This window comes from Sciurus carolinensis, chromosome 6, assembly GCF_902686445.1.
Source record: "Sciurus carolinensis chromosome 6, mSciCar1.2, whole genome shotgun sequence".
In the NCBI taxonomy this organism is placed as follows: Eukaryota; Metazoa; Chordata; class Mammalia; order Rodentia; family Sciuridae; genus Sciurus; species Sciurus carolinensis.
Genome location: NC_062218.1, coordinates 65,330,500 through 65,355,475, shown reverse-complemented (window position 1 = coordinate 65,355,475; position 24,976 = coordinate 65,330,500). Strand labels below are relative to the sequence as shown.

At 31.0% G+C, this 24,976-nt stretch overlaps 1 protein-coding gene across 7 annotated transcripts in view; it reads right to left on the bottom strand.

Moving 5' to 3' along the window:
* The window catches only part of Tent2 (terminal nucleotidyltransferase 2), a 57,057-nt gene that overhangs the window by 12,949 nt on the left and 19,132 nt on the right, over nucleotides 1-24,976 (bottom strand). For 5 of the 7 annotated variants that reach the window (XR_007109096.1, XM_047555611.1, XM_047555610.1 and 2 more), the window contains 7 exons: nucleotides 20,906-21,020; nucleotides 20,724-20,815; nucleotides 19,262-19,340; nucleotides 17,114-17,183; nucleotides 13,361-13,437; nucleotides 12,686-12,814; nucleotides 4,143-4,186 (listed from right to left, as the gene is read on the bottom strand). Coding sequence is in view for 6 of the 7 variants with exons in the window: in XM_047555611.1 (XP_047411567.1) it covers nucleotides 4,143-4,186; nucleotides 12,686-12,814; nucleotides 13,361-13,437; nucleotides 17,114-17,183; nucleotides 19,262-19,340; nucleotides 20,724-20,815; nucleotides 20,906-21,020 (606 nt within the window). In the remaining variant the exon portion in view is untranslated. The remainder of the gene's footprint in view (nucleotides 1-4,142; nucleotides 4,187-12,685; nucleotides 12,815-13,360; nucleotides 13,438-17,113; nucleotides 17,184-19,261; nucleotides 19,341-20,723; nucleotides 20,816-20,905; nucleotides 21,021-24,976) is intronic. The other 2 variants (XM_047555613.1, XM_047555615.1) reach the window with 1 other exon arrangement.

Genomic DNA, 24,976 nt, shown 5'->3' with positions numbered 1-24,976 from the left:
TAATGATGTTTGATTCATTCTGTTATTTTTTCCTCTCCCCCACCCCTTCTCCTTCCCCTCTTTTCCCTCTATACAGTCCCTCCTTCCTCCATTCTTGCTCCCCCACCCCCCAGCAAAAATTTAATTAAAAATTATAAAAGAACAATTGGGTAAACTGGGTAAGGAAGCAGAATAACTAAAATGACTTAAGGTAACTATTTAACAGATTAACCTTGGGTTTATAGATACTATTTTCAACTGGAAACATCTAAGTAACTCTAAGTTAAAAAAATAAGTTTCCTAATCATTCAATGCTAGTCCTCAAAAAACATCAATAAAAACAAAAGATCAAAAAATAAAAATATTTTCTCCCTTGTTCCACTACCTATAATTCTATTAATAATGTTTCACCATCAAGAAGTGATTACCTTTCTCTTTAGAAGAAAAATTCCATTCCAATAATTAATAAAGCTGATACACTTAAACATGGAATTTACTCTTACATTTCTAATAGCTGTACTTATTACACCATAAAACTTGAGTTGAAATGTTAATTATACAGTCTAAGAGGAGAGATTGGGGTAGGTGGAAAAGAAATCCACCTTGAACCATCTTGAACCAACAATTTGGACCATCTTTGCTTAACTCTACTGTTCTTTTTTCATGACCTTATACAAAAAGAATCATGTAGTACTTTCTAACAGGAAAATTGAAGGGAAAATTCAAACTTGAAAAGAAAGAAAAGCTACATGTAAAAAGGAATTCCATCTATCCTTTAAAAATTCTCAGTTTTTGGTAATCATTCACATTACAAAAAAATTCTCTGCTTTAAGAAAGGCGCCTCAAAGAATTTCTTTTAAAAAAAGGAGCTCCCTCACTGTAGTTGTGGGTTTAAGAAATACAGATATGATAAGGGATTACAGAACTTAAGCTAATACATTAGATGCACATAAAGAACAATAAAAAATCAAAGGAAAAGAGCACTTAAAATTATAATGTAAGTCAATGAAAAAGCAATTCAACTGAAAACTACTTCTTTAGGAAGCAGATTTTTTGGAATACCAAAATTATTGTCTGCTTGATTTTTTTAAATAAAAGAAGACTTCTTTATTACATTTTTAGGATATCTTATGTTGAACTACAAATCACCAAATGTAATGAACAGTTCCTGAAAATATTTTCCAAATAATATTTACATGTTGACAATATGAAGATAAATAATATTCCATTTCTCTTCAATCAATGCCAAGCTAAGAGAAATTTAAAGGCAATCCCTTGAAAAACATCTGAAAAGACTGTCTTTACAACTGCCTACCAAAAATAGCAAAAACATCTTAGATTCCATAATTTTTCTGAGGATACTTTTATCTTCAAAAGTTTGAAATTTGGACAATTAAACATTTTCTAGAATAAGTTAGACTGGCTTTATCTTTATGCTGTTTTTTAAGTCATTAAGAATGAAATAATAATAATTAATAATCCTATACTATAACACAATGTGTAGAGATAATTACATAATTATAGGTCTTTCATCTCTTTCACATATTTGATATCACAAGTGATTTGAAATATACCAATTTTCAAAAATAAATGTTTTAAACATTTTATCGTACAGTACTTGGCAGTCATGCTCAAGGCCATAAATTAAATCCCCAGCACTACCACCAAACCAAACAAAATGAAACAAAGGAAAAGAGAAAAAAGGAAACATTTTATCATCAATTTTGAGAACACAAAAGTTTCCCTTTGTAAAGTAACAAAGTTCTTTTCATTATTATAACGTTTTGCCATATGTGTTTTTCTTGAAAGTGTCTATATAGGTAGGAATAATCAGATATACACAAATAAAATATAATAAGCAACAGAAATTACTTGAAATTATGTTAGTGAGTACACTGTAATTTTGCCTTCTCCTAGGAAACCAAGTAAATGGAAAGAATACTAGTATCTGGTGTACCATTTGTGACTATACAGCTTGGATCAATCATGTAATCTTCCTAAGATTTAGTTTCCTCATCTGTGAAAAAGGAATGATAACTTACAAGTTCATCTGTCCAGGGTTAAAGAACCTATGTGTAAATTTTGGATACTAAATGATGGTTATTATCAGTAGTAAGAATCAAGCTGATTTGCTGTTCCATCAGATGGACCACTCAAAAGCACTCTGCTTATTATTAGTTCATCAGTTTCATGTAAAACAAAAAATCTTATTTAAAAGGTGGTAGTAGTTCCTTATCTCTGTAAGCATCAATTTTACAGTAAAAATAACACAGCTGAAATAATTTAAATGGCAATATAACCACACTTCCTTATTTAGCAGGTCTTGAGATTAAGTATTTTTTAAAGCCTTAGGATTGGGCTAGTATTGAATTTATTCCCCATCACTGTTACAGACACAGGATTTAAAAAGCAAGTGAAGAGTGTAGGGCCAGAAATAGCTGATGTGAATAAAGGTCTGGACTATGATGAGGGCAAAACTAGATAATCAGAAAAATGGAAGAACACAGCAGTGAAAATGGGGGTGTTCAAACTAGAATTTAGTAAGAACCACGTGGGTATTTTTTCACAAAAAAATCAATATTTTTGCCCCCAAGTAAAGTCTGCTAAACTGATATTGTCCTAGTATCTCATATTAGTAAAAAAGATTTTATATAGCACAGGGTTGCAAGGGAGATTTCTGCAGAAACATTTTTCAATATACAGTAAGAACTATTAGATCTTTTATATGCTGAAAAATATATGAAGCTCTTTTTACACTGGAACCTGGGTCTTAAAGAAAAGGTTGGGACAATATAATGAAATAGTAAACACAAGTATTATCTCTATCTTTCAGTATGAACTGAAGAATAAACACTTTAAGGAAGGAGGAAATTAATTCAAGAATAAAGCCAAAAATTAACCTACTTTTATTTTTGTACTTGCTGATGCTTTCATTTTTCATAATGTTTAAGACAGCATAAAGACTGATTGCTAGCTACATGGAAGTTCACTATGATAATTCTTCAGAATAACATAGTTGTTAAAAGGAGAAGACAGTCAGATTCCAGAAGGTTCTTGTCAAATCTCTTCTAGCAGATGACCCACTATAGCAAAATTCTATTACAGTGAACCTTTATTATTCAGTACCTTGCATGTGTGCATAATAACTAACGTTCAAAAACAAGAATCAGCTCTCCTCAGTTATTAGAGATTAAAGTACATTTAACTGATGTTAAATGTTATCTGAAAACTGATCATATAAGCTAGATAGTATACTCTTCTTCATAATAACTATTTCCTAAGTTTAGAAAACAGTTCTTATACATACATATTCGTGTAGGTATAAATTAATGTATACGTATAAAACCAACATGTATGAAAGAGATAAAAATATGTTTTTAGAAGGCTATCCAAATGTTCCAAACAACAGGATAAATATTATTTCCACAGAAAATCAGGAACAAGGATGACTATGGAGGAAAAGAGAAATAATAGGACTATAAAACAAGGAAACAGAAAATTCAAGAGAACACAGAAAACTGGAAAAGAAAGAAAAGATACATAGATTATGAGTATGTACATTACATAACCTAGGTTTCTCGAAACTCACATTGAGTACATACTAAATTTTTTTCTAGTAGGCACAATTCATGTTTTTAGTGTTTCCAATTAATTTCAGGATTCTTAATATGCAGATAAGAATAATATACTAAAGTTAACCTCTTTTGGTGTATTACAAATTAAAGATAAAAAGATTATCAAATTGTTAAACTTCTTAATTTTTCCCCCAGCTTTTCAAAGTACAAATATTGTAGGCTGAAAAATTTCTGAGTTACTAACTAAAGAAAGGCTATAAAACTATATTTTAAAGTAATATGAAGAAAACTGGAAAAAGGCCAATAAGCCTCGATCAACTGAGTACATTTAATCCCCATTAATAATCAAAAGTATCATGCAAAAAAAATTCTACCATTAACAACTGACCACATTGCCTACCAATAATTTTCTGAAAAAGTATATGAAACATTTAAATGTTCTAGTAGCAATGCCTTCAGTCTATATAAAAAACGTTATCATGTACTTAGCTTTATTTTTATTACTTTCATATTTACATTAATACTGCATATAATTCTACATATATTTGACATAATATGTATTTGTAATAATTTATAAGAAACACTTACTGGGTAAATTTTTTGGAGGGATGGAAGAATTGGTTCAGGTAGGGCTATAAAAAGAAAAAGTTTAAAGCTTCCGTGATTCACATGACTCATTTTACAATGCAATAATTTGTCAGCTGCACCCAGGTAAGAGACTACAAGGGTCTATTCTAAAATTCAACAGTTTTCATATATTTCATGAAATTAATCCTGATCCTTAAAAATTTCAATGTAAGATACCATCTATGTTGACATTTAAGATTTTATTAATAAACTATATATATTCCTATGTAAACCCAATGTCCCTTACATGGTTTTAGAATAATCAGTTATCAAGAAAGGGACATAAGTCATTTGTCCCAACAGCAAACACATACACAAAATAAGCAAGACATGGATTGTTCTACAGATACTGAATGGACATTGTTAAGATGGATGTGGCTATCAAAAAATGCAATTTTAAGAGTACAGTTCAATGATATTATTAATATCATGAATGAACAATCATGACTTTCCTGTTATTATTCAAATTCCACTAACAATACCAAAACTGAGATCATTTCAGGAAATTATCTGTTGAAAAAAAATCAAAACTAAAAAATCTTCAACTTCAGAACATGCTTTTTTTTTTAAATAGCTAGAGTTGAACTTTTTCTTTTTTTAATTTATTTTTATTGCAGAACATGCTTTTTAAAAAAGAATGCCTCAGCAAAAATCAGAAATCTAAATCAGGATTTGTACCACTCTGCTATCAAATAGATAAAATTTCACACAAAGGAATCTCTATCCTCATTCTACCACTGTATTTGTTAATCATTCCTCACTATTCAGTAGTTTTAAATAACTCCAATTGCATTAAATGCATTAACAGTAATTTCACAATGTTATAATGTAAACAGGATAATATAAAAGGCAGTATGTCTGATATTCACAACATAAGAACTATAAAATATTGAGTATGATAAAATACAAGTAATAAAGTTTTTTATATTTCAAACCAAATATAGTATCATGGTAGACTTTGTATTTAAGATTTAGAAACATATATAACTAAATTCAGCAACAAATACTTATTTCACTTGTTATTTAGCAAAAACTTTCAAAAACACCTCTGGAATAGATTAATGTACAGGTAATCAACCATTATGACCAACTTACATGGTCTCCAACCATAAAAGTATTAATTTCTACTACATGGTACAGAATAGGATGCTTTATTTAAAATTCCCTTCTGTATCGTGCTTCATTCCCAATTTGAAAATTAGAATAAAATATAATTCTATGATATGGATGTATGCAGTAGATGACTAAGAATATTAGGAGGAAAAAAACTCACTCATTACTTACCAAAAATCACTCTTAGGAAGTAAGGATATTTATATGAATGGATTTTTCCTCTCAGAGGCATTTAAATATTTGAAGTTCTAGAAGACCCTCCAAGTAAACTCAAGCTCCAGTCACTTCAATTCTAAACATCTCTGTATTTGTTTAATCCTTTGTAATGGTTTTTAAATAATTTTTGTTATAATATAGAAATCAAGTTGGAAAATCTTACCAGAAATTAGTTCACTTAAAAATCGTAATTCTTCCCCATTAAATACCCCACAAATTAAAATTACAATAAAAAAAAAATGAAGAAAAGAACATAGAGAATCTTAAGATAGAAATTTTTTTCCTCCAGATGCAGGAGTTTATTCTTTTACTAATTCAGAAAGATTTAATTTTGCCAAATGCATTGCAAAGTAAGACACAGACACATTGTTCATTAGTTGTTTTCAGTTCATTAGATTGCTGCAGTGTACATAATTTTTGTCAATATATATAAAAGTATCTTTTCATTCCATTAACTATGAACTCAAACTCTATTTGGAAAATGTTTTCATCTATCATTTGATATATTTTGGTGGGTTGTAATAAATGTGACCTTAACACATAAGCTACACTAACTCTTACCCATGGACAATATCATTCTTTGAATCTATACCAAGTAGTACTGAGTGAGAAAAAAAAGCCAATATTTAGTAGGTGCTCACCAAGTCTTAGCTTTCTTTTTCCTTTTCTTGAATCAAATCAATCCATTGTTTAGGAAAAAAAAAAATGATGTGGATGCTAACACTCAACAAGGTGGTGGGGAGAAGAGAAGTTCGGTGGATCAGACAAAGGGGAATGAAGGAAAAGGAGGGGGTACAGGAATAGTAAAGACCATGAAATGCATCTGACACAAGATAGAAATTTTATCTCACTTTATAACCACATCTAGAATTCCAAGCAAGAAAAATAAATACCAATCACTGGTTAAGAGTCTTCCAATGGACAAAAGAACCTTTAAATCTAAACAATTTAGAAGCTTTTGAAGGACATCATTCAGTAATTTTCTTTTCTTACTACCTTAAAGACTTGTTAACACTAGTTATTAGAGAAGCAATATTACAGTAATTACTTATTAATACTATCCTGATGGGAGCCTCAAAGCATTTAGTAGTTTTTAAAATGCTTATCTTACTCCAAAGCAATAAAAAAACTGGAAAAAAATCTAGATGTATCATCTATTTTGACTTTAAAATTTTGGACTAACTCTTAACTATAGACTAATTCCTGTACTAATGATTCAATCCTTCAAATTTTTCTCTTCAGTACAAACTAAGACAAAAACAAGCTCATCACAGGGTGCAGTGGCAGGCTCAGCAGGTTGAGACAGGAGGATTCCAAGCTTAAAGTCAGCCTCAGCAACTCAGCAACACCCTAAACAACTTGGTGACATCCTGTCTCAAAATAAAAAATATAAAGGTCTGGGGATGTACCACCATGGTAAATTACCCCTGGGTTAAATCTCCGGTATCCCCCCCACACCCCAAAAATGCTCATCATTGCAATTTGTGACCTATAGTTAATGTCTTGAGTACAGCTAATAAGATTTTATTTTGTCTACAGTTTGAATAAGGGCTTGATGGTCAGGCTCCCACAAACTTCTGAACTTTCCATACTGATTTATTGAAAATTTAGCTATTAAAACAGCAGATCTTCAATAACACTAAGTAACTATTAATTATGAAATGTAAAAACAATTAAAAATGACTGCTGAACAGGTCTATATTGGGAACAAGATAGGCATTCCACGAATATTCATTTTTATAAGTTCTAAGCAGTTGATATTTTACCTTTATCATTAATTCTTAATCTTAGACTGTCATTAAAATCTCTTCTCAATGGTTTTTCCCCCTTGTGCTCTGATCAATCATTTCAAATATATGTAGTCTATTACTGACTGTTGAAATATATTCTAGGAAACACTTGGTTTTTTCAATTTTTCTACACACAGAGGATGTTTCTCTGTTCATGGCAGAAAAAAATATTAAAACATTTAATAAGTTTAGCAAAACTTAAAGGTTATTTTATCCAACTATTCATGTTACAGATGAGAATATGAAATCTAGAGAGGTACAATAAATTGACCAATAATAAAAACTAATTCTTTGTGGTAAAGTCAAAACTGTTCCACATTCACCTTGCAGTCTTCTTGTATTTCTTTTTCCCTCGAAGTAAGATAATGACTATCAAGAAAGCAACTACCAATCTCAATCACTTTAATTTATAGTTGGAGAAGGAACTTAATTTGCCAGTAGAGAGTTACATTAGCTCTGGTAGCTGATGTTCTCCAAGACAGACCCAGAACTGGCTGACAAAAGTATCTTAAACACAAACCACATCAGTAAATGGGAGCATTTTATCAAAATAAAACATGCTTAAACAAAATAGAAAACACCTTTTAGCATGACTTCATTACATTGGAAAAATACAATGTTTGAATTTTCAATTTACTTGCAATGCACCTTAATGTGCCTAATGATTAAAGTACATTTTTTTAAAGAAGTCAATCAAAATAAAACTTTTAATGTAAACAATAAGAATGAAGGAACAAGGTGCAGACTGTGGAAATTTATAAATGCTAAATGTTTTAGTCAAATCTCCCCCCACCACCACCACCTTCTTTTCAGGTACTAAGAATTGAACACAGGGTCTCATGTATGCTAGGTAAGTGCTCTACACTGGGCTATATCCTCAGTGCTCTTTCTCTCTCTCCCTCTTTTGCTGTTTTTGCCCCATTTTATTTTGATACAGGGTTGTCCTAAGTTGCTGAGGCTGACCCCAAACCTGCAATCCTCCTGCCTTAGCCTTCCAGGTACATGGGGCTATAGTTATGTACCACCACACCTGGCTAATTTATATCACTACTAAACTAAACTATGAATAGACATTAGGTGAGGGTATGTGACTGTTATATTATTCTTTATATTACATATATTTATGAGCAATTCTTTTAATCTATTCAATTTTTGGTAAAAGCAAAGTACAATACACAAATATAATAAAAAAGAATAGAAATGTTTCAGATTGAATATAAAATTGAACTAAATGGTGATAAATGAGTATCTAAAACAGACACCATTATAACTCAAATCCTTTTAAAAAGGCAAATCAATCATCAAACCAATATATATCCTAAACAATAATAAAAATACATTTATTATGATTAACTTGTAACTTTTTAACAATGAAGAGAAAATTTATTAACCTTTCTGATGACTCATTCCTAAGCCATAGCCCATTTAAACTATTTTAAGTCTCTCAATAACTAAAAAAAAATTTATTTTATTCCATTTGATTTAATATTTAGAAAATATACAACCTTATTTAATATTTAGTACAGAACATCTTACAAGTATAGTAAAATATAAAATGAATCCACCTGTTCATAAATGACCAATAAAATTTTGGCACACACCTTTTCAGTACTTATATACATATGAATACATACACAAACACCAATAGTTAACTATTTTTAAACAAAATTGATGTTATGTGTTTAAGAGATATAAGACAGGATATCAAGAGTATTTTCTTATATCATTATGTATCTTTAAAACACAATTTCTAGTGGCTACATGTTCATTTTAGGATATGTCATCTGTTTAAATATTCCCCTATTCTTAAAATCTCACATTATTTCTAATCTTTTCTAATCTTTTATTACAACAAACACTATTAAAAACAACCATATATATATATCCCTGATTATCAGCTAGGGATAAATTCCTAGATACAGAACCATTGAATCAAAGGATATGAACATAAATACTGCTACAAAACTGCTTTCTAGAAGGGACAACCCAAATTGATACTCTCACTGTAAGTATATGAGTATGAATCCCATACTGTCACTTTTTAAAACTGTCAATTTAAGGATTTTAACCCCACATCTATAATACATGTTATAAATATTTTGCAACTAAAGTTTTGATTAAAAATTAGGAATAGGGCTGGTGCTGTAGCTCAGTGGTAAAGCACTTGCCTAGCCAAGATGAGGCCCTGAATTTGATCCTTAGCACCACATAAAAATAAATATATAAAATAAAGGTTAAATTCTTTAAAAAAAAAAAAAAAAAGTAGGTTGTATTCTGTCAAGAATCTAAAATGGCATATTCATGCTAAGAGCATCCATATGCTTTGATGAACAAGGAATTATAAAGGCTGACATCTAACAAAAATTAAGATTAACATAAATACTTTGGTCAAACAGTGGCACCTTATCTTCAGACAAAGGTAAAAGAGAGACATACACAAAGGTATAATCAAGATTTTCTTTAGAACCAGTGATAAGTCTACTCCAATTGGGATAAATATGAAAAAAAAAAAATGACCCCAGAATTAACCACAGAGAGAAGATTCCTGAACTATGATAAACTGAGAAAATAAAAAAATGTGTCAGAGTGAGAAGGAGGTAACAATTATACCATTTTGAGATGGTCCCTACATTTTTCTGAGATTCTATCCATCTTACTTTTTTGGTGTTTAATATGCACCATTTTTTTTTTTTTTAATCAAGTCATGGTAGCAGGCAGTAGCACTTTTTTGGTTCTGGTAATTAACACGAAAAAATAAAAATAAAAAGGATGTGTTCATTTTTTTATTTTACTATTCCTTGAAATCTAAAAGTCTGGAAATAATGTCATAATGTCCAACACACGGGTAAGAGAAAAAAAGTAAGAGGGGCTGGGACTGTAGCTCATTACACTATTTCATTTGTCAAAAATTTGAAATTAACAGAACTGAACTTGGCATTTAATATTTGGATAGATAACATTTTGAAACCCTGACAAAGAAAGTTAGAAAAAATAAAACAAATACTAACAATAACAATATTTGGGTGTGGTATGGTTAATTTGTTTTTATTTCATATTAATATATTTTTAAGATTTTCTATGATCTGTATATGTGATTTATTCAAACTTAATTTCAAAATATAAAATAGGGGCTGGGTGGTGGTTCAGTGGTAGAGCGCTTGCACTGGGTTCAAGTCTCAGCATCATATAAATAAATGAATAAAATAAAGGTCTATCAACATCTAAAAAATTTTAAAATATATATATATAATTTTACTAACATTAAATTATAACTATTATTGTAAACATAATAATTCTAACAAAAGGACAAATTAAATATAAGAATGGGAATTTCATTCATGCTCTTACCAATCAAAATGAATAACTGATTAAACTGTAAATAACTTCATTCAATTATTCATTGCAAATATTGAATTTGTTGGGCCATAACTTTGGAAATAATGTCTAAAAATCCATCACACCCTTGAACTTCCCTCATTCCCTACCCAAATAATAGTCTCCCAGAAATTTACAAAACTGTACTCCCCAGCACTGATGATTTCTGATCCACATATCAAGAATTTTCCCATTTTCTACATCCTCAGTATAGAAACACTGCCATAAGAGCACCAATTATCTCAGTTTTCCAAGCCCTGATTTTTACTACCTTTGACAAAATTTCTATTAACTACTTTCTCTGTCTCAGAACCTAAATATAAAAAGCACCAAACAATGCAATAAAAGGATATTTTGAAAATGATTTTCTTAAAAACCCAGCATTGCAATAATGATTTTTTTAGAGAATACATTTTATACTGATGGTGATCTGTCAGCAGCTCAATTCATACAACAACAATAAGAATCTATCAAATCTACAGCTGTAACAGTTCTTAATAATTCATGTTTTGGTAGGTAACAGCTATTAAAATGTCAATTTTTACATATAGAAAATGTAAACCCCATGAAGAAAATGACTGGTTTTCTATTTTGTTCACTGCTATATTTCCAGATCCTAGTGTAATGCCCAGAGCATTTACTTAGTAGGTACTCGCACAAATAATTATGAAATGAACGAATGAGTCTGATTTTTTCCCTCTTAGTATAATCTTCAGAAACCAAGATTCTAAACTGTGAAAATATCAACCTTTGCATCCTAGTAAATTACCTTTTGCCACATTAGCTTCAAGTCTTTCACTCAACCTCATCTCCAGATATTTTACATTCAACAGGTTGTGAGTCATTAATTAAACATTTCAGACCCTTGGTTTTTTGCTCGTTTTTCTGACAAAAACATTTTTATGTATTCAAGGTGTACAACATGTTTTGATACACACTGTAAAATGTCTGCCATAATCAATCTAATTAAAATATCCGTCACTTCACAAAATTTCCTTTCTGTTTGAAAATATTTAAGATCCACTTTTTAGTAAATTTCAAATATACATCAAATATACATCATTCACTATACATAAGGTCTCCAGAATTATTTATCTTATAATTGCAAGTTTGTACCCTTTACCAACACCTCCCCACTTCCCCCAAACCTCAACACCTAAACAATTTTTTAATCATTTCATCCTGTGTTTCTATGAGTTCCACTTTTCATGTCTTTTTTTTTCCCAGACCCTTGGTTTTAACTACAAATCTTTAGTTTCCCTTTAATACCTCTTAGTATCCCACTGAACAGAATGTGTGAAGCAGTTTATTTCTTAAGACTGCACATACACAAAAGGTTACTAAATATGAAAGTTAAGGTTCCAATCAGTCTTATCAATCTGTTCTATACTTACAGGAAATTCTCAATACTATAAGAATTTTTGCACCTATTTTACAAATGGACACAAATTACAAGAGACCATTTATTACTATTTGCCATTTTGCATATGACAGAAGTATGGTTTGTACCAGAATAGCTTCATAAACAACGGCCAACTGGACTGAACTAAAACCTGTCAGGCAATCTGGCACAAGAGTCCTGCAATGATAAAATCTGTTGGGGAACGCAGATTAAATGCCTCTTTGACCAACAAGAAAATCATTTCATTTGTTTAAGATAAAATTTTTAAAAACATGATGAATGGTGCTTGAGCTTATTTTTATAGGCCTTCTGAACATCTGTCTGCCTCAAAATAATAGGTTCACAATATGGTGAAAGTTCTTTGAATACAAAAGTGGACACAGAAAAACTGTCAAAAAATAAAAACACAGTGAAACCTTATATTTTCCAGGGAATACTTCTTCTAAAACATTAATACAAAGCAACAAAATAGAAAACACAGTTTTGTAGACTTTAGAATGAACTTTTTATAGTACAATGCTATTTGTAGATAAAGTCAACAGGAAAGACAGGGTAATGAAGTTTAACTGCATTTCAGTTTTAAGTTGGAAAACCCCTCTAATACTTACTTTGTAAATAGTGCAAAACCATCAATACAAGACTATAGCTGCTCAAAGTACCACGACTGGCATCATTTATCTCATGATGACTTGCCCACTTCTTAATGACCAGCACTAGTGGACGAACTCGATTTTCAACTGCAAGTAAAATTAAAACTTAAAAATGTAAGAAGATATTATTGTTTCTTTGAAAATTTACATATTTTCCCAACTCCATGCTAATAAAAAAGCAATACCTCCCTGATATACTAAATGCTGTGTTCACTATAAATGTGTGACTTACTTCTAAACTCACCTTAGTTACCTTTTAAAAAATATCATTTATTAAAATGCATTTGAGGGGCTGGGGCTATAGCTCAGTGGCAGAACACTTCCCTAGCCTATGTAAGACACTGGGTTCGATCCTTAGCACCACATAAAAAAATAAATAAATAAAATAAAATAAAGACATGCTGTCCATCTACAACTACAAAAAAATTTTTTTAATGTATTTGATTATTTATAATTCTGGTAGTAAATGATTTTAATGTAGCAACCTATTTTGAAAATAATAAGACACATCACACCTAAACACAACTAAAGTGGTATTGCTATACATCTTAAAAATAAACATCTTTGAAAAGGAATAAAGAATGAAGGAAAAATACAACTTGATAATTATTTAGAAATAAACCAAAAACTTACGGTAGGCATAAGTTCTGAGAAGGAATGTGTTCCTTATCCCAACAACATTGTTTACATTCAAGTCAAACTCCACACAACTGTTCAAAAAAAAAAAAAAAAAATTCAATTCAAGCCAAAAACCTCCCTCCCTAGCAATTAATTAAAACTGATGTCAACCCATCTGATGATGCAAAAAGCATGGGTTGAAAAGCCTCAGATCTGTTTTTAAAATGTGGCACTAAAGAAATAAGAAAAAATACATACTCAGGATATAATTTTAATGTGATTTGGTGTTATTAAAAATATAAACTGGGATTACTGTTCAAAGTTCCACAACATATTGAAGCTTCAATTACCACAAAAGAAGAAAATTTTAAAATCTTAAAATCTTTCCAGAGGAACAAAATTATGTAAACAAGACCATTTCTGGGCAAGCTATCCCATCAAGTCATAGGCTCTCAAGTAATAGAGAACTATAGTATTATATACTTTAAAACAACAGGAGAAAGTCAAATAAAATGCAAGTGAAAAAATTAAGGAATAAAGGCTCACATTACATATTATATTCCCTCTAAAGGATGGTAAACTATGTCAAATGTAACTCCTGATACCTGGGAATAGCTATAATACTCAAACAAGTGAAGGGTTACTTCTTTGAAAGCAAAATATCATTCAATATACAACTTAGAAAACACGGCAATAATGACAGAATCTACAATAATGATGGCATCCACAAGCAAGAAAGAATTACTTTATATAAGTCACTTCTGCTTATATCCACATAAGATTCAATTTCTTCTAAATTCTTCTATAGAATACTGTCAAAATGAATAAAAATCCTTTCTATAGATTTTAATTATAAAATTTGAAATTTACCATTTCAGTTTTTCTTGGTTTGGAAAGCCAAAGCAATCTCATAATCTTTCCATTATCCCTACCTATTAATAAAAATGGATAGGGGTATTTTTTTTTTTTTGGGTGCTAGGGATCGAACCCAGGGCCTTGTGCTTACAAGGCAAGCACTCTACCGACTGTGCTATCTCCCCAGCCCCGGATAGGGGTATTAACACTTCAAACATATATATTTGGCTTTGGGGAACTTATGGTAACAGAGAGTGACTTTCTTTAGTTATCCTTGTGTAAGTATGCTGCTTCTAACACTGAAGCCAGTTTGTGCTTCCTCCACATAACTCAAAAGAGATGAAAAACCACTTAGGTAGAAACTAGTCAGCAATTAAAAACTTTTCCAAGGGAGTGGAAATGTAGCTCAGTAATAGAATGCTTGCCTAGCATGCACTGGGTTCAATCCCCAGCACCAGATGAGAAAAAAAAAAAAGCTTTTCCAAAAATATGAATTCAGAGTTTTAAAACTATTCACAGCACTTGCCTCAAATACTACTTCTAAAAATACTAAGTAACCCTAAATATGGAAAGACTTTTATGCACAAAATGCTATTTACAGTAGGTAAAAATTAGAACAAGCCAAATGTTCAAACATAGGGGAATGGTTAAGTAAATGACTATTTACTTAATAAAATACTATAAAGCCATTAAAAATGATGCTACCAAAAATATTTAATGACATAAACAAATATTCATGTATATGGTTTAATATAATAGATCTCAATCTTGCTTTTTAAAAGCTTATACATGCATATAGAAAAGAGATTGAAAGGCTATACCAAAATATTAATATCTGTTATCTTTGAGTATCAGAAGTAGAGGGTTTTTGTGTTTTGCTTTTTTTTATTGTAAACAAATGGGATACGTGTTGTTTCTCTGTTTGTACATGGAGTAAAGGCATACCATTTGTGTAATCATAAATTTACATAGGGTAATGTTGTTTGATTCATTCTGTTATTTTTTCCCTTCCCCCCACCCCTCCCACCCCTCTTTTCCCTCTATACAGTCCTTCCTTCCTCCATTCATGCCCCCCCCATTATGTGTCATCATCCGCTTATCAGTGAGTGTTTTTTGTTTTATGGTAAATATAAAGAAAAATTATAAAATGGTGGGCATAGAGAACACTTTTAAAAGTTTGTATAATAATCTTAAATAAAAAGAATTAAATTGTTTATGTAACTATAATACAATTATACCTTATTTTAGTTTATTATAATTAGCTAGTTTTTTATTTAGGTTATCTCTATATATTTCACAACTTTTAAAATTGCTAACACTTTCACTTGATAGAAAGTCAATAAATATTTATATACAGTATATAAATATGTTTAAATTAATGGAGGGAAGGCCTTTGAGCCAGGTATTATCATTTGTTTAAATTTGAGCCAAAATTCCCATTAGGTCTAAGAATGTGGCTCAGTTGTAGAATGTTTGTCTGGCAAGCTTGAGGCTGGCTTTTGATCCCCAGCACTACAAGAATTGATACAATAAATCAATTCTTGAATTCACAATAGTTATGTTCTATAAAATTGATACAAAGGTTAAATAATCAAATACTGAACCATTACTTCTGGGGAAAATACAGGGTTAAACTTTTGCCAGCTTGATAATAATATATAATAACGTCAATACATATCCTTGACTTATATTGTGTTTCTGTTTAAAGACACTGAATTAACATACATTGTTGATTTATCAACAGTGAACTCAACAGGATGTACAAGGTCCTTGGTTCAATCCCCTACTCCTCAAAACAATAAAAAAGAAAGAAAAAAAATTTGTCCAGAAAAATAAATTCGGTGTATATCTAACATGTTTTCTCTCTTGAGCATATCACAGCCTTCTTCCACTTAGGAATACAAGCTAGTACTCTGGTACCTGAGAGCACACTGAACAGTGAAAAAACATAAAAATGTGAAAAATCTGGTATGAAGTAGACTGTGAGGACCCCTGTTTGCAGTATGAAAAGTGAAAAAAGAAGGCAGAGTGCCACCTTATTCAATCTCAGTTGGGAACGTGAATATTAGGATATGAAAAATTTTACCATTCTGCGCATGTCCTCAAATGACCACTAAAGTAAAAGAACACTGATGTAGAGGAATACAAATAAACTTGATCAAGTAGGCAAATTCTTACATGAAGAATCCACAGAAAGCTCAACTCTGTATATGTGTATCCTTGTCTGTATCTATAATTTTAGTATTACTTTTGCAAAACTGGGCTTGAAAAACCTGATTTGACACAATTCTATCTATTTTCAGAAAACAACAAATCTTTTTAGTTAATCAAGTAATAAACACCTAACCACTTACATTTTAAATTCAGATATTATATTAAAGATTCTAATCCAACATTCTTAAGGAATTCAGATCCCAGGCTGAAAGAATATATAGAAAAAAAATATAAATTTTTAAATGGAGTAAGTACATTTTGCTGTTTTTCTTTTATGTTTACTATTCAAGGTTATTGTATCTTTCATTAAAATGAAACATAACCTGTTTAATGATAAATATGTTTATAACAAACTGGTATATGTGAACATCAGATTTTATCAATTAAGATTATGTTCTGGAAAATGAAGTACATTTCCCAAAGGTAAGAGATCTTTTAAAAATCCATATATAAATGTGTGTATAGTCTTTAAATTGGATAGTCTCAAATATTCAAATATCAAGCAGAATAAGTATAGTTAAGCATGAGGAAGATTACTGAGACTATTTTAAAAAATTATTTCAAAAACCAACCAATTTTTAAAAGATGATGAAGACAACCTGTTTTGGTACAATATACATTTCTTAGCTGTATAAATTACATGAATATCTAAAAATAATCTAAATCAACTGAAAAATAGAGAGGTCAGTAATTACTTACCTGACTTTATCCCTGAACTTCACAATTGGCACTTTTGCTCGAATCAACTGAGGTCTCTCAATATAGCCAGCTGAAGGAGAAAACATAAAAGTGAACATCTGCAAGTATTTCTCAAATTCATAGTATTACAATGCATATTTTTTAAAAACACTATCTTACTAAACCAAAACAATTTAAGAACATGCTCTTTGAGAAAGAAAGTAAAGAAATAAGGACATTATTAAATTCTACAACTGAAGAATCTAGTAATATCATTTAGAAGGCTTTGTGTTATGGTTATTTTCATAAGTGGTACTAATGGTAATAGGTACTAAAATCTAACAGTACCTATAAAAGAAACTCATCAGAACATTATAAAAGTAAAAACACCTAGCCTAGCAACAGGGGGGTAGCTAAATTCTGGTATGGCATACAGTAAGAAATGATAGCCACAAAAACAGTCTTCACGAAGAATCTTAAATGTAAAAAAATAGGGCTGGGTTGTGGCTCAGTGGTACAGCACTCGCCTAGCATGCGTGAGGACGTCGGTTTGATCCTCAGCACCACATAAAAATAAAATAAAGGTATTGTGTCCACCTACAACTAAAATAAGATTTTTTTTAACGTAAAAATTACTGATAACATGATATGTAAGGCAAGGACACATTCAAGTAAGTATGCTAAGGGAAAAAAATTTTATTCTATCAAACTTCTAAAAACATTTATTCTGAGTTCAAAGTACATATACGTTGTAGGATATTTTAGAATGTAGAAAGAGGAAACTCTGCAAACCTTTCCCACACAAGCAATTTCCTAAATTCTTAACAACACAATAGGATAGCACCAGATTTAAAAGAGTACAAAAATGAATTTTAAAAAAACATGAAGGCACTGGGGCTGTAGCTCAGTGGCAGAGCACTTCCCTAGCATGTTTAAGACCCTGGGTTTGATACTTAGCACCGCATAAAAAAATAAAATAAAATAAAGGCATGCTGTGCATCTACAACTATAAAAAAAAAAAGTTTAATAAAAACATGAAATTTTTCTGTAATTGTTTTTAGTCATCAAGGTCATAAAATACACCAAGCTTCAAAATAGAATTTATGTGCAAGAATTCAGTGAGGCTAAATGAAAACTAAAATTAGGAGTTAAAAGTTTTGAGTAACAATTATAGGTCCTCACATGAACAAACTATGCCTCACAAGCAAGTTACTAAACCCAGTGATCACCAGTCTCCTTAACTACAAATACCAAAAGGGGGGAATAAGGAAAAAAAAAAAAAAAAAAACCAGTTTATTTGAATAAGATGATGTGCAAGATCCCTTTTAAAAATATTTTATGATTCTAATCATAACTATTAAAAAACCTTTTAAGGTATGAATTACTCCTTTATTTCATGGATGCAATAACTGTATCCACTGAAATAAATCACAAGATTTATTCCTCTCCTACAATCAAAGTTGTTCAAGGTCAGAAACTCATTACTTGATTTTGTATTTCAAAGTGAGTATCTGCTAAATAGACAAACATCTTTCTAACATCACCCAACCAGTGAGATTTCAACTTTACTTAACATTCTGTGGAAGTTTAAAATAAATTATTCAAGATGGCTTAATATATAGATTAAAATCTGTTTAGAGTCAGCATATTAAAAGAGTAAATCTTGCAATAAAATGGTCTAAGTTAACAATTTTGCGTTCTGCTGGAGTTATACATTTGGGCCTCATGTTCAGGGATACTATTTTTAAAACAAGTAAAGATGGATATCATTACAAAACAGATGTAATTCTCTCTCCCTCACATGAATACCTAATGGGACTTTAATTGTATTACTCTTTCAGCAATTCAGATACTTTGCATTATGGCTATTTATTCATACTTTAGTTTCTAAACATTCTATAACCTTTTGAGAAAAAGGACTGAAGTTGATGTATCATTGAATCCCTCACTGCATCCAGTGAGATATTTAGCAAGTGAGCTTAATAAAGATATGTCAAATAAAGGTTCACTCTTTTTAATCAAAATTTAAAAGAAATTTATTCGGAAAAAAGGATTCACATTATACCTATCCTGACCAGAAATTAAACAATTCTTACCAGAAAATAAAATAAGAGATATTTTAAATAGTTACATCAGATGACATATGAACTTGACGTATGTCAGACTTACAAAGTCTAGTACAGAAGTGTTTATGGACTAAAGTGAGTATATGCCGTGCTTCAGTCTTCTGATTTACCTGAAAAAAACACTGAAAAGTTAAAAATAAAGTGTTTTTTTAATTATCTTTCTTAGCTTAGTGTTTCATTTTTTTAAAGTATCTCAACAAAATTAAAACATATAGGTATCCTTTTCTTCAGTTATTTTCCAAATCACACTAGATTACATCATACAAAAAGCTAACCTTTAATGCTATCTTTCACATCCATATTTCTAAATCAATTCCTGGTTTTAAACTTAAAACACTAAAAGAGTTTGAAACAGTAATATGTCATCTTTTTTCCTTTTGTATAACTACAAAAAAGTAACCTCCAATAAAAACAAAATTTTAACCTCAAATTTTATTTTCCTTTCTAATCTTAAGGGTAGGTTTGTATCTACAGTGTCTCAGTTTGAGTATAAGCTGCTACAACATGATTTGGACACGTAATTAAGACAGGAAGATTAGTAGAATATACCTAAGTGTAGTCTAATTACATGAGAGTTTTAATTAAAACTTTTGTGATCTCCATGTTTATAATTTGAAGGGTTTTTTTTGTTTTTGTTTTTTTTGCTTCTTACTTAACCTTTTATATGACTTTAAAGTATAGAAAAATACCAGAGTTTCTTTCCTGGAATAAATCTATTTCTCATTTTCAGTAACTAGACACCATTTTTGTTAGGGGAATAATAAAAATAGTAAAAATATATGTTACTATTTAATAGATTCTTTTGTATTTTAATGATGCAAAACAATATGGCCTATGAAAATTACACTGAACTTACTTAATGTAAGCTTTGGTAGTTCAGCTGTTTCAGGGCTACTTAACACACCAGTAATTAAGGTATTAAAGCACACAAAAGATCAGTTAACAGGAAATTCAAATAAATATAATATTAAATTACATAATTTGGTTGCTAAATACAAATAAGGAACATGGCCAAAATGTCTTAGAAAATTATATCAAATTGAATAAATCACAAGATTCTTACTTTAAATTTAAGTAAAATCTATTTTCTCAAAAACTTAGTAACTCTCAACTCCATAGCATTTTCAAGGGAAAAAAGATTAAAAATAGAATCATTGAGAATTCAAATGAAAAGGAAGCATATCAAGAAAATAACACTGCCACAAGCCCTTCTTTGCTGCATTTTGATAAATATATCCAACCCAATAACATGTCAAATACAGGCAGAGCTCTTTACTAGTGAAGCTAGCAAGCACATTTTAACAATTTAGAACTAAATTAATGCTAGCATATATAACTTAAATGAAAAAGAAGCATTTCCTGAGTTTCCTAGAATTATAATAAACAGAAAATGCAAAGAAGTAAACAAAATATAGCAAATTCTTTCCCTCAATGACTTTTATGTGAAATTTCTTAACCGATGTTAACATGAGAAACACACTTGGAATAAAGGTTTCAGTGCTTACTGGTTCTTCTTTAACAACAAGGCATAAATCACCATCACTGCTCCGGGTACCAAATCCATTTAAAGAGGACCCAACCAAAAAGAGTCTGCTTTCTAGAGAAACAGAAGAAAATTATAAGGTATTATTTAAAATTTAAAGAGGAATGCACAGACATAAAGAGCATGCAAAATAGAAAAACATACGTGGAAATAAAAGTTGAATTTCTCTCTGCAGCTGTGTTCGACAGAGTTCTTTCTTCTTTAAGTCACTTATTTGCTGCTGACATGTTTCAAATAACTCCAGTATCTGCTGACTTAACTTGAATTCACAGGGGAAAAGAAGCAAAAGTTTCACTCGGAATTGCAAAATAATTACCATACTTAATGTAAATCAAGTCTACTGACAGTATTTTTAAAATAAACATATTATCTTTTTAACACTTTCTAATTCAAAACTTATAGTGAGTAAAATTTTGGGTCAGCAAACCACAACCCTTGGTCACTGTATGTTTTCTGCATGACCCATGAGTAAATAATAGTTTTTATATTTTTAAAGAGTTATTAAAACAAACAAAAATTTGCAGTAGAAACCATGAGTGGCATCCCCTTTATTTACTATCTGGTGCTTTAAAGAAGTTTGCCAAGCCCTTGGTATTCATATGCACGAATCAAATATAACAGACTCAGAAGTCCCTGGTATTCTATGCTCATGAAAACTACTCTCTTCTCTATATTCACAACACAAATATGAACCCTGACTTCTTCAGAGGACTACCATCAAATTATCTTCCTTGTCTACCTATTGGGTTAACACTTGTCCCTCCAGCCCAACTCTTACCATCACTGCTAGTGATTTCCTTATCTGTAATGGGGTCCTATATCACAAAAACTTCATCTCTGAACTTCTTTTACACCAAGACTTTTCATCAGTGTATACTCCTAATGACAATGTAGTCTTTACAATAAACTAGAACTGCTCTGTCTCTGAAATTTTAAATTCCAAAATACTATCTTGGCTTCGATCTCCTGTCCAACTTTCTAATTCCTCTCATACCTGCTTTAGATACACAAGAGATGGAGACTCCCTTGAATCCATTTTCTCCCAATTCAGCACCTGAATGATGTGATATGCTTCCCTATGCAGTCTGATACCAAAATACATCCCTTGAATCTATTTTATCATACCTTAGCAATGTCATCCCCTTGCCATGCTCTAAACCTGTGCAGCAAAATCCTCACCTTAGGTCAATACAAAAACCACTCTTTCTGCTCTTACATCTAAGCTACTAAGAGACAAAATTTTAAAAATTAAAAATTAAAAACCTAAAGTCTTTCCAATTTATAGTGTGCCTTTAGTTAGCATCACTCAGCAATTATTTTTATGTCTCTAGGTAGATATTGTTCCCATTCTTCACCATACCATTCCATAATCTTTACTTCCTTCTTCAAACTCCCTAAACTTATCTCACTTTCTCTAGCAGATAAGTTCAGCTTCCTAAAAGACCTGCAAACTAAGAGATATGAATAAAATTTCTTTACCTCTTCTGACAAATTATTTCCTTCCCATGTTCAAAGATAATCCTTCTATTCATACTTCTGTATTTAAGCCCTCTGTTCATCTCCAGGGCAAATACCACCATCAGTTTTTCAATCTCTCCCACTCTAGTTCTCCATGGACATGACCAGGCAAAAGCTTCACCCTCACCCATCTTTTAAAATGTTTTCTTTTTCTTTTCTTTTCTTTTTTTTTTTTTTTTTTTTGCGGTGCTGGGGATTGAACCCAGGGCCTTGTGCTTGCAAGGCAAGCACTCTACCGACTGAGCTATCTCCCCAGCCCTTAAAATGTTTTCTTTTATCATATTTAGAATATTCACTATAAGAAGGCTGAGGCACTCTGAGGAACTTGGCAATGAAAGAGATAATTCCCTAGGTATCTGCTCACAAAAAAAGCAAGTAGGAGAATAAAATAAAATATCAAATTAATCAAAACAAAACAGGGACAAAAAATACAACATAATTAATTGACAGGACATCCTTCAGAACATGACCAGTAGGAGACAAACATCAATAGCAGCAAGAACACACAGAGTATCACAAAAATAAATAAATAAAGGAAAAGGAATTTGGATAACCCTACAACCAAATTCCCAGAAATCTAATGGCCTATAGGTACTACCCTTTTCTTCTCACTATTCCCCACCCGATAAACTGGGGGACCCCACTTGGTGTGAAATAGCAACCAACACTGGAAGGAGCTTCATAAGGTATAATTCATAGGTAAATGCAAGGGGGTCATGAAAAGATCAGAGGTCTCAAAAGTAAGTGAAACTTCCTTCCAAGACAAAGGAACACACACAGCAGAAACTTTCAGGAGGAGAAACCTAAACCAGGCAGAGCCATTAGAGGCAAAGGAAAAGTCTAGAATGATTCTGACTCCCAGAGGATAGATATTTGACAATGTTTGCAAACACTTTTGGTTATCACTAACAGAAGGCAGGTATCACTAGCAATGAGAGGCCAGATACAAGTAAATTTCCTACAATGCACAGAATAAACAGCACTCCTCCCCAACCCTACCCTGCTGCCAGCCCTAAGGAAAGATTATTTAGCCTGAAATGTCAATAATACAGATGGGGAAAAACTCTGACCTAGATAAAAGCAGGTAAGAAGAGAAAAACTATTTAACAACAGAGCCACAAAGTTAGGAAAGAAAGTCTGCCAAATCCTCTTTATTTAAAAGTAGTATGAGAAAAGTCATCTCACTCATGCACAAATAACAAGAAAAAAGAAGTACAATGTCAGAAAGAATGGGAGAGAACAGAAAAAAAAAAAAAAAAAAAAAAAAGCCTGAAAAGGATTCTTATCAATTCCTGAAGTTGTTATAAGCAAAATGAGAACACAGTAACATTCCTATGAACAACCCAGAAAGATATGCCCCTGAAAACATGAAAAAATTCTGAAATACAAATAGGCCTTCTATTAAAATTTTCTAAAAATTAACTATTTACAACACATATACAGGAACAAATAGAAATTTAATTTTTAAAAAAATTTATGCAAAAGGCATGAAATACTTAGAATATATTTTCCAAGAGATATGTTAGACTGTACAATTAAAAATATAATATACTGATACAAATTAAATAAATGGAGAGAGATGTACCACACTGATAGATCAGAAAAATATTGGTAAACATGTCAATTCTCCCAGCACTGATCTATAGATTCAATGAAAATGAAATAAAAACCCAGGTTTCTTTCTAGAAATTGACAAATTAAAATTCTATTTGGAAAGGCCAAAGACCAAGAGTAGTCAAGAAAAATAAAATTGACTTCTAGACTTAAAAAGCTACAACAATCAAGATAGCATGGCATTGACAACAGACAAAAAGAAATTTGAAATAAATTATAATGACTGCAGTTTGGTTCCAACTAATGAGGGAGGGAGGTAACAGATGGGAAATAAGATGATGTGTTGGTAACTGTTATGGTGATATGCTAGAACTGTTAAACCTGTGTGATAGGAGTGTGTATACTACTATATTCTATTTTTGTATAGTTTGATATTTTCCATAATAAAAAAAATTTTTAAAAAAAGGTATCCAAGATTGTAACAAATTTGAAAAAGATTTCCAATAAAAGTGGTTAATATAAAATTTTAAATAATATTCAATAAACTAAGTTTTATTCACAAAGAGCAGGTGCTGACAAACTATGTTCTATAGGCCACATATGGCCTCTGGCCTTTTCTGCAGGCAGCAACATTACTTATTTATTTATTTTTTTAACCAGAAGACAAGATGAAAACAGTAATTCTATGTAACCGGCAGCCTAAAATATTTACTATCTGGTCCTCTGGAGAAAAAGTTTGACAATTCCTGATCTAGAGAATTAGTTAGGTGGCACACACCTGTAATCCCAGTGACAAGAGGCTGAGGCAGGAGGATCAAGAATTCAAAGCCAGCCTCAGCAAAAGCAAGGTGCTAAGCAACTCAGTGAGATCCTGCCTCTAAATAAAATACAAAATAGGGCTAGAAATGTGGCTCGGTGGTTGAGTGCCCCCGAATTCAATCCCCAGTACCCAAGAAAAGGAAAAAAAAAAAGAATGTTAGGCAGATCCACATAATTCTAGAAGTCTTAATAGATACTAAGTATTTGCTGAGTAACAAAAAAAGTTATTTATAACAATGCTTAAATGAGATTTTATATTTTTGGGGGGTTATTAAATTTTTTTTTATTTTTTTATTTTTTACAGACTGCATTTTGATTCATACA